This window comes from Vanellus vanellus (genome assembly GCF_965231255.1).
Source record: "Vanellus vanellus genome assembly, chromosome: 2".
Classification (NCBI taxonomy): domain Eukaryota; kingdom Metazoa; phylum Chordata; class Aves; order Charadriiformes; family Charadriidae; genus Vanellus; species Vanellus vanellus.
In genome coordinates, this window is record NC_138906.1 from 133,015,443 (window position 1) to 133,029,912 (window position 14,470).

The 14,470-nt window shown below is 36.8% G+C and overlaps 1 protein-coding gene across 1 annotated transcript in view; it reads left to right on the plus strand.

Annotated features, from left to right (window-relative positions):
* Positions 1-14,470, plus strand: part of LOC309668979 (uncharacterized protein C8orf34 homolog) — a gene marked incomplete at both ends in the record, with an annotated part of 203,829 nt that overhangs the window by 102,049 nt on the left and 87,310 nt on the right. Inside the window, one exon of the mRNA XM_082479547.1 lies at positions 10,812-10,947. Within this exon, the coding sequence (XP_082335673.1) occupies positions 10,812-10,947 (136 nt within the window). The remainder of the gene's footprint in view (positions 1-10,811; positions 10,948-14,470) is intronic.

The following is a 14,470-nucleotide window of genomic DNA, read 5'->3' on the forward strand; positions in this document are numbered from 1 at the left end:
CTGCTTTGGGATGCTCATGTGAAAGGGAACTTTAAGTCTACATAGATAATTGAAAGTGTTATTTGGGAGCTGAAAAAAGTATTTCTGTGGATGTGCTGAAGATTATCAGATATTAGAAACTTTCTTGTATTTTGGGAGAAGGGGTGTTGCATTTGGAGGAATGCAGTTGAATTGATATGACATCATTTTATGGATGAGCAAATGCGCCTGTACTTTAGTTTCAGAATAATATTTTTATCTATGGTAATGAAACTGATAAATTACTAAATTTTGAAAATTTTGTTGAGCACATTGATGACCTCTCTCATTTGTGACAACCTTCAAAGTAGCTGCAACCTCAATTTCTCTTTCAACTATTGGTAGAGCAAGTCATCCATTAAATCTGCATTCACTTAAAAAAATTATTTATACAGCCATATCATGGTATCAGAAATCATTTAATTTATGCATATTACCATATTTCAGGAATTCTAAAACAGGTAAAGAAAAGGTGATGAGAAGGTAAGACACTGTGTGGATAGCCAGAGATCTTAACCTGCTGCTTGTGTTCAAGCTTATTTACAAATTCAGTCATATCAGATTATATCATCTTGTCATTACTCAGTTAAATAAGAAAAAAAAAAAGGCAGTGATTGCTTGGCAAATGTAATTATTTTTTTTTAAATCCAAGATCGTATCTTTAATGGGCTAGCACATACTAATAAGAATCATATTTTAATAATATGAGGAATGCTTTTCTGAATACATACTTGAATATTCTGATACAATGCTGGTTTTGAAAATCTTTGTTTCTTGTGTCTTGAGAGAAGCAAAATTACACTAAGTTTTAAGGTCCTTAAAAGCAGAGTGGTGAGTTGCCGGTGGGGTATCCTTCCATCAGTGTAAAAACGGTGTCCTGCTTACTTTTATTTCTGAGACTTTGATAAACATCTGCTTTTTACTTCTGGTCCTTTAGTCTGTAGAAACATATTTATATTCTGAGTTGTTAGTGTTGCTTAAATACTTAATGATTTTACCCCTTACTGAATGTGACAGATTTGTTTCATTAAAAAAGGTGGTCCGATGTGCTCCTCTGTTCCTTCATGCAGGGCTGTATGCTCCTGTTGTTTCCTTTAAACGGATTTCAATGCCTGTACGACCCCTCAGTGTGCCAATGCAGCTCACTAAGCCCCACGCAGAAGATTCCAGCAATAACATAGTATTTTCTCCCGAATGAGCTCACTCCAGGGTCAGATAAGAATCAAGTACCGTATCACTGGGAGTGGTAGAAAGAGGTAAAAGCACGGAAATAAGTGGGACTTTCTCTATCGCTGGGAACAAGCTACTGGATTACAGAACTGCACTCTTAGTGAGAGTTTGACCTTTTATCCACCACCGGAGCTAACAGTATTTCAGGGCCAGTGAGCTTTGCTAGTGCACCTGAAGACTGAAACCCATGAATCACTTGGCCATTTTTTGTTGGCCTAACTTTCCTCTTAGTGCAATGCTACCTGTTTTCTTTTTGCTTGAAATTGATCTCCTCTGCTATATTTTGCTGAAGATGCTTTCAGTTTAGACTTAATTTTTTCTTTTTTATTTTCTCTGTTTCTTCTGTTGATCGTGGTTTGTACTGCAAGTTTGACCTCATTTCATTTTTAGGTTATCTGTCAGTCAAACTGCCTGCACTCTAGGAATTTAGTACACATGGTTCTTTTTGAGAAGGAAAATATACTTGAATTAGTCATTTATCTTCTGTGGTACGGTGTACTCTTTTTCTGCTGCCTCCTTCCAGCATATGACAATTGTGGTTCCTAAGGTTTTGGTTTTCTTTCATCCTTGTTGAGGAAACTCTTTGAGGAACATTTGTTATCTGATGTTGAATTGGCTTTCTATTCTGGGATTTCTGCCTCCCTCTCAGTTGATAGAATTGCTCTGAATGGTTAGCTTGACGATTTTATACTCTGCAGAGGATGGCATACAGTGGCCACCAGGGGATGTGGTTCACATTCTGTTCCACTGCTGTGGACTCCAAAGTTAAACGTGTCTCAAGATCCAATTCACAGCTGTGATTAAGGAGCTAAAACCCAAAAGAGAGAAACTTGCAATATTTCAGATAAATTTTCGGTCTGTGGAGTCAATGGCAAATTCCACTTCAGTGGAATTCAGTGGAGTCATGATTAACCTTAGTATGTCTTGAGAAGCAGAATTGTCGGGTAACATTCCCTGATTTGTTTACAAGATGGTTTTATAGTTCTGAAGGGAGATCTTCAGGAGAAATGTGTGGTTCCAATTCATATCCAGAAAATAAAAGTAGTGCTGAGTAAAAGCAAATGTATCTCTATGATGTATAAGATAGTACGCGTTAGCAGACATTATAGGAACTAACATGCTGCAATGCCTGATTTATTATTTAGGCAATAATCTTGTCCTGCAATATTCATTGCAAGTGTAGCTAGCAACCACATGTATTATATGTACCACTAGATTATTTTCCATTTTGGCCAGCAATTTTGTCTTGTATTGTAGTATGCTTGTGCAAGCATTGTGGCAAACCCAAAAACCTGATTTTCTCTTATCCAAACCAAAAGTATGAGCAAACATAACCTGATAGTGCACTGAACTGGTAGGTTACGCAAAACAATTGAATAAGCGGCACCTATACAGCACCCCCAACTACACAGGTTTTTCAGTAACCAAGTTTCTTTAAAAAGCATTTACTTCTCTTCAGTAAAAAAATACTGGAAAAATGTGTGGTTTATTTGGAACTTGATTACCTGGCTAATCTATTGGATTTGTGGGATGGTTTTGACGTATGTGCTAGTTTATCCAATTGACCCGGCTGGAGAGATAAAATTATATTTAAAAATTTTGTTCTACCCTCTCTCAAAAGACGTCAGTGGTATGAATTTAATCAATGAGTGAGGAAGAGCATGTACTGTCAGCTGTGATGCCATCGGTATGCTGATGGTATCCAGCTCGGTGTCTGCTTCTCTGAGTGTAGACAGTGCAGTCTTCCAGATGTCCCAGTGTCTGGCCAAAATAGGGATAGTGATACAAAACAGATGGTCTTGTCTCAGGACAAAGCAGAGTTGATGCAAGCTGATAGAGGGGTGGAACTTGAAGAAACAGCAGAGCTTCACTTGTTGGATGCCATCTTATACTCATTCTTATCTTTGATTCACAGTTAGCAGAGGTAACAAGGAGGGCAGTTGTCCCTTTGCAGCTAGGCAGAAGTTTGAAAAGCAGTAATAAAGATGCACAGTTTGTTTCTTCTAGCTTATTATCTACAAGTTTTGGTGATTATCATAGAATTACTAATATGTTAGTGTCTCAGTCAGGACTTTAATGCACCTAGCTCTTACTATGAACTTTCACATACAAAGTACGAAGTAGCCTTTGCTAAATGTGCCTGTGCACACAGAGTTGAGAGATTTCTTTGCTTTCTCTCTGCCTGCCCAAACTGCCCAGTCTGAGATCACTCAGATACAAGTCCCTGAATTAACTGGCACTTTGCTAACGCAACAGTTTGGTCTGCAGCCGGGAGCATTTGGGTATAGTGCTTGACTGAAAAGCACGTTTTTTAAAATGGGAGATGCACTGGTTTCTCGGTTGAAAGTTTAAGCTGTACAAGCATCTTGCGTCTTGCTCAGTGCGTTTCTCTCTTCATGAAAAAGATTCTCTGAAGGACAAGTAAGGTGTTTGGCTACGTTTGGAATTTGATCATTTTAATTAAAAAAAAAAAAAAAAAAGAAAAAAGAGAAATATTTCCACTGTAGGAATCCTTGATCTAGACAGGTTTATGGAAGAGAGCATACAGCTACTCTAGTAACTGGCACTCCAGAAATGCTTGTACTAAAAATTTTTCAGAAGTTTTTGGAAGGTTCAGTGTTACTGGAAATGTTTGGCATAAGATTATTTGTAATTTTTATGCTTTGCCTCAACTTTGATTTCAATGAAGCCAGCTAAGCTTAATCCTGCCAAGGGGCTGGTAGAGTAAATTAGGTAGATGCAAAGAAATATGAATGTGGCCCTCAGTGCAATAATTGGTTCATACAAAGCTATAAACAGTTTAATATCTTTTTGACTGGCTGAAAATTCACTGTAGTTGCTTTATGTTTAGTGAGGTGTACTACTGATTTAATGAATTATTATGCATCTTTGCTCAGTTGTGTAAAACTTTGCATAAACAGCATACAAATTATCAGTTTAATTCAAAATACATTTAAGAAAGGACAGGTGTGTCCTTTGCAGGTCACCTACGCAGGTGTGCGTAGGTGACAATGTAATGTGAAATTCCATATTTTGGATATGTATTGTAAAGAACATCTGTACTACATTAGCCAAATACACTTGAAAAATATTATGACCAGCTCCTCTTTGTTAGAAAATAAAAAAAACAAACTGAAATTAAAAACCAAATGAAACCTTTTAAATACACATTCCTTTCTAATGCTTTGATATTTTTGATATGATTGAAAAAAAGCTTACTAATTTAAGCATGGCTTATTCTCTTATTCTGACAAAGCCTTTTTTGGTGGTTTTCTTTAAGAATGCAGAGTTGGACTGAGGTTTGAATTGCATATTCAAATAAATATAGTGGTTGCATAAATAAATGACATCAGAATTGGATCTCATTAGATATATTGATCACAATTTGCTTTTAATTTAAAAAGTTGTTTTACTTAAAGCTAAAGTGCAAAAAAGAAGTTGTTTGCCAAGGAAAAACATTAAAAATCATTCCTTTTAGATGCCTTCTGAAGTCCAGAATTTTGGTTGTTTTGTGGATTTTCTCATTATGAATTTTTTGCGGTTCTGTATTATTATTATAGTGCAAGTACTTTTGTACAAAATGGCAGTTGCAACAATGCATTACAGAATGTGATGTAACAAGTGAAATATTCTAAATTTTATTTTACTGGAAAAGTAAAGTAATTAATGTGCTCCAATCAATAGTACATTCCCATTATTGTAAAAATAAAGTGTTTGAAATAATTCTTTAGCATTGAATGAAACTACCTAGTCGATAGTTTAGACCAATGTGTTTGAAAACACTATTGGTGTGGAGCAACAGTGGTTATCAGTCAGTTATTGTTGCTGAAGTAGTGGATGAGCAGCCATTATTTGGTGATACTAGATCGTTTGTCCTAAGATTACCAGTAGGGAATGATAAGGGGGCGTGATGCCAGTTCCTTTCAACTGTGGTTATAGAGTTTCTCATTTAAATAAAATGAGTCTATAATGTTGCATTCGGTCAGGGGTTTGGGCAGTTGGGATATCCAAGACTTGTTTTATAAACTTTGCCTGCCTGATTTGGAGCAAGGGTCTGAAGCCCAGATGCTGCATTTTAGACACACTCTCATGCCCTAAGTCAGTGCTCAATCAGTCTTGCCTGCAAGTAATTTGTTTTCTGTAGTAAACAAATATCCCACCTAGTGGAAAAAGGGATAATAAGCAGGAGCCCTGTGGGCTAGCGCGTAGTGTAGTTGTTTAAGATACTGATGTGTGCTCTAAGGAAACTAGAGCATCTTCATCTGAAAAGGCTACTTCCTATGTTAATTCCAGTCCCAGCTTAAAGTAGGAGGGTAGAGAAACTGAAGACAGACTCCTCTCACTCTTGCTGATTAAAAGTGAGAACTCTAATCAACGATTCATTGAATGTTTCAGTGCCTGCAAACAATGCTGCTTTCTGTAGTCCCATGTTGGGTTTGTGTTTTTGACTGTAGGGTGGGATTCTGCCAGATTGGCTCTGACAAGTAGTGCAGGTAGAGGTGGACATACAAACTCAAGGACGTAGCAGCATCGTGTTTCAATCGGTTTTGTGCGAGTACATCAGTGGAAGCACAAACATTTAGGGAATATATTGTCAACTTGTGATGCTTATAAAATAAGATGGCTGCAGAACATTGGGTTCAGGAATCTAAAATGGCTCTAGGGAGTAAAAGTCTCTTGATGGATTTACTTTTGATGATATTTACATCAACAGTCTATGGCATGGGTCTGAACTGGGCCAAATTCTGATTTTTAAAGATGTTAACAGGAAGACATATTAGAACATACGTACCAGACTAACAGCATTGTCTATTCTATGACATCAAAGCCATAGATGAATAAGAAGAAACAAAGTGAGATGTCCTGTAACTAGTGTATTGCAGAAGATAACTCCAGTTTTGCTTCTGTAGAAGGAAATGATTAAACATAATTTTCAGGAGTGAGCATCAGGTGGTCTAGATTAATGGTTCTTCTTTGTCTGGAAGCTTAATTCCTGCTTTTCCCAACAGTTCTTTTGGAATTAACGTGGGATTTTTATTGGGCTCTGTTGATTGGTAAGAAAATTTATCTAAAACAGAGAGGGTTGGTTAGCATAATAACAAGCGTACAAATATGACATATAAAGCAGCATAAATTCCTGGAACGTAAGCAGAACTGTTATTGGCAGTAGGATTTTGTTGGTTTGATGTTTTTTTGGGGGTGGGGATTGTTTGGTTTGGTTTTGTGGTGTTTTTTTTTTTTTTTATGAGAATAGTACAGCATATTAAAAATCTGTGCTTCAGTCAACCATCCTTGACAAATCCATGCTATGTGTACCAAATACATCAATGTCTATCATGTAAGAATGCTGCCTTGAGAAATTCGTTGTTTCAAAGAAAGAGGCATTATTTTACTGGTGCATCAGAATTGCCTGGTGGCCTGCAAGAACATAAATCAGAATTCATTATCTCAATTTCTTACTCGCACATGAAAACGTTTAGTGCTTTTCTTAGCATCAGCCTGAACAGACAAACTCAGAGCTGTCATAACCTCTCTAAAGAGGAACCAGGACTTTTTCCAGCTTTGTACCTTACACTTCTTGAATTACTCCTGGGAAATTACAACATGTTTTATAATGGAGGAAGGAGACAAAAGTGACTGGATCATATCACACAATGCAGCACATAACCTGAATACACGAGCTTTCTGCGCAACTGAACTTTCACTGCATTTAATAGGAGTTCTGCATAAGAATACCTCTGTCCTTAAAGTGAATGGTGTGCCAGTCTTGTAGGAGATGTTTGTAAGATGACTCCACACCCTCTCGTCCCAAGGCATTAAGCAATCTTGCACAGTTTCTAGAATACGTGGCGTTAGTTCCCCTTTTCCTCTCCCCAGCCCTTCTTCCCCAAAAAGAAAGGAAGTAAATAATTACAAATGTCCTATTTAAAAACATTACCTTGTTACTGGGCTATGTTCTTGTTTAGCTGAAATAGATACCCTTTTTCCCCTTCACTTTTTGATGAAACTTGTCTACAAAAAAATCACAAAGAATTTAGCTTAGAGCAGTGTTATTATTAATATAGAAAACATCTGGTTCTATGCTATGCTATATTACACTTGTGATGTTTATCTCACTTTTAAGTACTTTTGTGTATTGTTGTTATGGCAATGCATGAAGATTGCAGCTGTGTGAGTTTATTTTGGTGAATTGCTGATTTGAGAAAAACGTAAGCATTTTTTGTTTGGTTTGTAGGTAGGACTTTTTTTACTACAAAGAACACACTTAATGGAAATTGCTATAGGACCAAGGTAGGGTCTTCGCATACCCTGTTTATGTAGAGAATAGCAGAGAATTCATGTTAAATTAAACAAACACAGTGCACAGTCATGCATTAAAATAACAAACTTGTATTAGCACAAGTAAGATTGTTTCATTTACATGCACTTCTGATCAGTCACTGTACAAAGACAGGTAACAATTTTCTAAGGGTTTGAGAAGTTTTACAGTATCCTTGTCTTCGATCACATAAGCAGTCATGAACTTGGCTTTTCTTTCCCTTTTTTTCTCAGTGAATTACCTCACTGCTGCTCAATAAAATCACTGAACCACTCAGCTGTATCATCACTAGTTGGTCTCGCAAAGAATACAAAGAACGAGAAAAGATTCAGTGTTCCAGACCCTGTAACTGAATTGACTTCTCAATGAAATCCTTTTTTGCTAAGACTGATTCTTTCTGATGTTACAGAGAAAAGTCTGAACCTTTGGAAACCTTCTTTTTTTTTTTTTTTTATTCTTAAAATGCATTGTTGCACTCATTGTTTGCATTTATTTTAATAACATCCTTATTTATGCACAAATATTCTGCAAAAACACGCATTAAATGTTTAACAATATACACACAGACACAGAGTTTAGTACTAAAATTACTCTATGATTTACTGTTGTTTTTTTTTTTTTTTTTTTTTTTAATTAAGGGCCTTCAATAATGAATGTGGTCAATCAGGAAGATTGCCAGATGTCACGTAAACTTGCTCACAACTCAAAAATTCCCATCCAAAGTTAGAGTATTGGGAACCAGGCAGTTTCTCAAAGCCCAGTTGCTTTAGGGAGAAGGAAGTGCAATATTTGCACTGTAAATTTGAGGCATCCAGAAGAAACTGAAATCATTCCATATTGAGGTGGAAGTGCAGTAAAGAAAAGTTAAATCGAGCGCTGCAGTTACTCTTTGTATTTGGTAGATGGGGTTATACTTATCTGTCGAGTTGGAATATTAACGGCTTTTTGTAGATTGTCATGGACAAATTCCATCCAATCCTGAATTAGATCAATGAAGATTCCTTGTGGAAAGTTCACAATTGTATGCGATGTACGGTTTTGTTTTGTTGGGTTGTTTTTTTGTTGTTGTTTTTTTTAAATCTGCATTTTAGGATGCACATTACTGCTATTGGTCTAACAGCAGGTGACAATAAGCGGTACTGCATAGTATTCTGCCTATTTGCCTGTTAGATACAACTATAGGCACCTCTGAAATTCTGGTTTCTTGCACAAAGTTTCACTTAATTTTCTCTCGAGAGAAAAACGTTGGTAGTTGCCTAAAAATGAAAAGAAGGCATGTTTTTGATATACAGATTCAAATATAAAAGGTATGCCATAGGCCAACCTATGTCATCACTGTACCAAAACAGTCTTAGTCGTCAGAGAGCCAAAAGTTAATCAGGCAGGGAACAGTTGAAAACCTCATTTGAAGAAATCACATCTGTTTAGGGGAAGAAAACCTGAGGCATATGCTTCAATTTCATTTAAACTGTAATCCATCCAGTGGCTTACATCTGTTAAAAAAATATGGAACTTTTCACACCTCTTTAAAGCACAATTAAACTCTATTTATTTTAATACATAATGTGTTCCGAATATGTAATACTTTTTCTGAAATGACTCATAGATTATTGATTTCATAATTCTTTATCATATAGCCTTCTAAGTCCTTTGACTTAGTTTGTATATAAACCGCAGATGACATTTAAAGAAAAAGGTATGGAAATTGTGTAAATTGATGCCAGAAACTCAATAGAGCTGTCAATTTATACCACCGAGCCAACAAATTTTGGGAGGGAAGAGAGTTTTCTTCAGCAGTAAAGTAAAACATTACAGATAAGAAAATCTACTTTGAGGACTTTAGTCACAAAAATTTAATTGAAGTTTAGCCTTGCTGTTCTTGGATGTTGCTTATTAAAATGGGTGTCTCCCAAAAAGACTGTTGTTAACATGGCATAATCCTGACTGTCTGACCATACTGCCCGGAGTTTGTAGCACAGTGGTAAGAGTAGTGAGTATGAACTACAGGGGACCACCAGAAATATTTCAGGTAATGATTTGGGGAGTTGTATCTCACTCTTTTGTTTATGAAGAGGAGCCTGGTACTCCACTGTGTGTCTATAATGACTACTTGTGTATTTTAAATACTAATTGAACATTCCTTCTTCTGATTTTGAAGTTCTCTGTGACTTTTCCCTGTCTAATGTCAAGATTTAAGGTCTGCCTTTATGCACTTTCTTCTCTGCTCAGATCCTTTAACATCAGGTTTATTTTTTTAAACATAAATTTATGAAAATTATGTATACATATGAAAATGTTTAAGTATGAAAGTAATGTATACATTATCTGAAATACATTTTAATTAGATGATCACATACTGTATACCATAAGCCACATGCCTCAGTCAGTACATGGGATGGTTGGTGCTCATTTAATAGCAGCTAGTCAGTGTTTTGCTTGTTTATTTTTCAGCTAGAACCTAACCAACTGAAAATTGGGCATTATGGATACATTAGGTATACACAACTTGCCTATTTTATGTTAGCAAAAAATATACAGATTATCCCTAAAGAATGTCCTGACTGTAAACCAAGAGAATTCATTTACAGTCTAACTGAGCTACGCTACTCCAGTGTGATCTCGGGCAAAAATTTCTCTGAGAGCCTCAGCCGTCTTCCTGTAAAATGGGAATGATTTTACAGCAGTAGAAAATCCAGTTGTTATTATTACGAGTTTCACAAATACTACAGAAATATGGTGAGCATAAGTATGCACATTATGGTTTATTTCAATGTGATATATGTATCCATTTCGCATTTTCGAGGTTTAGTAGAGCACTTTTATTTTAGCAATATTTTTTATTGCTAAGTGAATGGATGATGAAAAAAATCAGAGGATGAGCGTACGCTCAAAACAATGAATTTTCTCTTCGATGTGCCCTTTGTCAACTTGAGCTATTGGACAGCATCTCTTGATGACAAGCTTTTTGTAAATGAACCAGAGAAACAAAGATTGAAAAAATATGCAGCACTGTTTGAAGTGGAAATGATACTGAATATTTTTCATGGAACCCCTTGTAGCAGGGTGATAATATAGATAAATAAATATCCTCTCAAATATCTTTTCCTATTATTATACAAGTAACTGTGTGTGTTTTCATCCTGATTTTTGAGTTGTTCCACTCTTTAGTGATTCTACAGGTGAAGCACCTTTATTGCTACTAAATTTAATCGTGTGTTCATCCAGTCATTCTGTCTTGTTACAGAGGATCTTGATGATCTAAGAATGGAAGGAGTAACAAGTGTGATGTCTTCTGGGAGCAAATTCAACCAAACTCGAAGTGCTCATACAGCTGAGCCTCAAGCAAAGGTCACATTGAATATCTGCGCAAGATGTGCCAGGTAAAAAGCAAAACAAAACCAGATCATGCTAACCAATACATTCTTTTCCAAGCTTTTTTGTGTTGAGCTTATGGGCCAGGTGATGACCTCTCCTGTGCTAAAGAAAAAATAATTACCTATCTACTGGCTACCCTATGACCTCTGGCATTTGGGTTGTGCAACTTATGTTTATGCTTGATATGTCACATCAACAATGAATCAAAGAGCATAGTTAGTCTTAGGCCTTACTTCACAGCTTGAAACTATTTTAAGCCTTTCTGTCCCTGAATTTCATTAGTTATTTGAGCTTCTGTGGTTTTTCAGGGGATGAATCAGGGAATTTAAAGGTTCAAATCCAATTTGAAAAGCACCTGTATAAATGGAGATTTAGTTGCACAGGTGCAGTTCAGGATTTCAAATAGTTGCTTCTTAGCACTTTATAATCTCATCCTGTTTCACCTCTGAGAAATAATTTAATCAGGTTGAACCCCTTTTGGTTTTGACAGCTGGAAATAATTCTTGCATTTACAGTATGAGGGCCAAATAAACAGGTTGGTATTCCTGTAGCCAAGTCAACTTGAGAATGCAACACTAACAGAAACCCCTTAAATTTCCTAGATGCATTCTTCTGTGTAGACAAAAGCTCATTTGGAGAAAGGATTTAAGCTTGTTTAAATGACAAAACTAGCCTTCTCACCCTTCTGTTAATGGTTCAGATTAGCAAGAACAATACAGAGGCATGCCAATTTTATCTGCCTGCCTCTGCCAGTGGCTGCTCTATTGTGTGGTTTGAGAGGGGATTAGCCGCTTGTAAATAAAAAGCTACCTGTGGTGAAATTAAGTCAAAAGTTTGGCCATATGCCACCCTACGTTTCTACTTTTTCCCCATTTTGCTTGTAAATTTCTACTTTTAGAAGGCACTTACGTAGGAAGAGGGGCTTCAAAACATTTTCTGATGCGCTGGGAGCGTAACTACAGCACACTGCGTCACCCATGCAATAGCATCTCTTTAGCAGGGTTGTGGAGCCTCAGGGAACTTCAGCTCACAGTACTACTGTCAGAGCAGCAGTGACCGGATGGCCTTGTAATTCTAGAGTTTTGCTGTCAGCAGTGTGGCCTTATGCTTTAAGAAAAGAGCAAACATGCTAGTCATGGGATTCTTCCCAGTTCACGAGAAACAAATCGCTTATGTTGTAAAATGTTTCCAAACAACTAGCTACGTGAAAGGGTGTCACCTTTTTTCAAGTGACATTGGTTGTCCATGGATTAACAAGTGGAAAGGTAAGGAATATAGAAATGTTGTTTCCTACATGGTCTTTTTGAACTTACATAAAATCTTGTATGGATTACTATGAAGGTTAATTAAATTTTAAATTCCCTAAAGTAGCCGCTAACAGCAGGTGCCAAGATACCATATATTCTCTCAATCCTGCACACCAGGGAACAAATGGCTCAGATCTTGAGCCAAACCTAGCAACCTTGGCTATTGCTATTGTCTTTTAACTGGCTGTACTCTATGACTCTGCAGTCTAAAATATGAGTTGTGAGAGAAAGACCTCATAAAATCCTCCTTTGTCACTTCACTTATCAGAGAATGCAGTGCTTTCTTTCGTCTATACAACTTCATTTCACTCGCTACCTTGTTTAATGAAGTCAGTGATGAACTGGACGGATACCTACTTGACTGTGGTTCTTTTCACTCACTGCACTTTAGCAGTTTCTTTGAACTTTGGAGGAATTAAAAAATATACCATCTCATCATTAGCAAGGGAAATCAAAAGAGAGAACTGGGTATTGCTGTTGTATTCAGTTGTGAGGAAACTAGCATTTATTCTTCAAGATGATGAATTCTGTTCTTTTGGAGCGCTCCTTCCTTCTTACTGAGTCTGAGGACACCTTTCCTCTCTTACTTCAAGACGGAGTGCAGTTAGCTCTCTCTTTTCATACCTCCACGGTGGATTTGTCCATCCCTTCTCCGCAGCAGCTGAAGTAGTGGGTAGAGAGAGTTGCATGAAGCAAGTGGCTTCAAGGACATGAAGATAGTTTTTTTTCTCTATTTGGTTCCAAGAACAATTAAATTTGCTGTTACTCAGTGTTACAGCCACTGAAAATACCATGCTATAAAATCACAGCCTGAGTGTTTGGGTCAACTCTGTGAAAGTTTCTCAGTGTTGGCATTTATCTCCATTGTTATGACAAAACCTAGTATTTATTGTAAGGTCATAGTACAGAATCTATTAGTATATTTATTTGTTTTAGAAATGATACTTTTATTTTTTCATACTCTCTTCTCTAGCCTTGTGTGCTGTACTGTTTATATATAAATACTATGGGGTTTGATTGCAGGCATATTTGAATACAATACAAAATACAAGAAGTCAGTTCAAGTTGTTGTTATGCATAGTTTTGCTTACAATTGAACAGGTGTCTTTCCTTTTAATTTTACCCATTTTTTGATTGTATGAAGTGATTTGAAATGACTGGACCTATTAATGGCAGTTAGTGTTCTGTAGATAATAGGACTTGTCAAATCAGATTACCAAATCAGGTTTGCTGAAGGTATTTTGGCTGTCTGTAGGAGGAATATGACTTTTTACTTGAAATTTGAATGGTGAAGTTCCAAATGTTAGGAAGCATGCTTGCTGGCTCAGACAAGAAGTTTAATTTTACTCTTGCATTTGCATAATCTAGTTCTTTCACCTTGCTATATTTTTTTTTAAAATGCTCTGCTCCGGTTACTCTCCAGTGAATTTACCTTCTATGATACCTCCTCCAGAGGGTTCCTCGCTTACTTGGACATCTTGGGGCTCTTTGAGAGGGATTTATTTAAACGATTGAAGGAGTTGCTCAGTACTAACTTCAACTTAATTTGCCTTACTTTTTTGTGTCTCACTTGGAAAGGACAAATAGTCTTAACTGAAGCTCCACCCTACTTCTTCATAAAAATCGTGTGTAAATCATAGACCTTCCTGCTACTAGGATTACATTTTCTTGCCTTAGATCATTAGAGCTCCCTCAGTATTTGAGAATTAGAGAGAGCAGGTCTATGGCTACGTGTAGGTTACTTTAGCCTGAGAGGAGTGCTGGTTTAATTCTCTATGCCCACTGAGAACACCTGCACAGTGGTGTACAGGGTACAGTGCAGCAATATGTCTTCTCTCTTCTGTACTTTCCTACAAATGGGCTAAACATGGGAGTACAGTTACTTGTGAGAAGAATGGACTGAACCAACTATTTCCCCTGTGCTGATATATTTGTCATCAAGCTTCATTTAGCTCCAGTTTATCTCCGTCCCTTTGTACCGCTCAAATATATGAGAAAAGCAGGACCCAAATTCTAGAATGTAATAATAAAGGGACAATACTAGCAGCTTCTGGTTCTCTCTCTCTCTTTCTCTCTCTCTCTGTTGGTATAACCTTATTCCTGTGCTACTAAGTGGCATTTAGTTCAAGCTAGTATTAAATGTCCTGTGCAGCCGGTTTTCTCTGACTCTCACTAGGCTGCTACTCTACACAGTAATAGTTCTTCCCTTTGAAATCCCCTA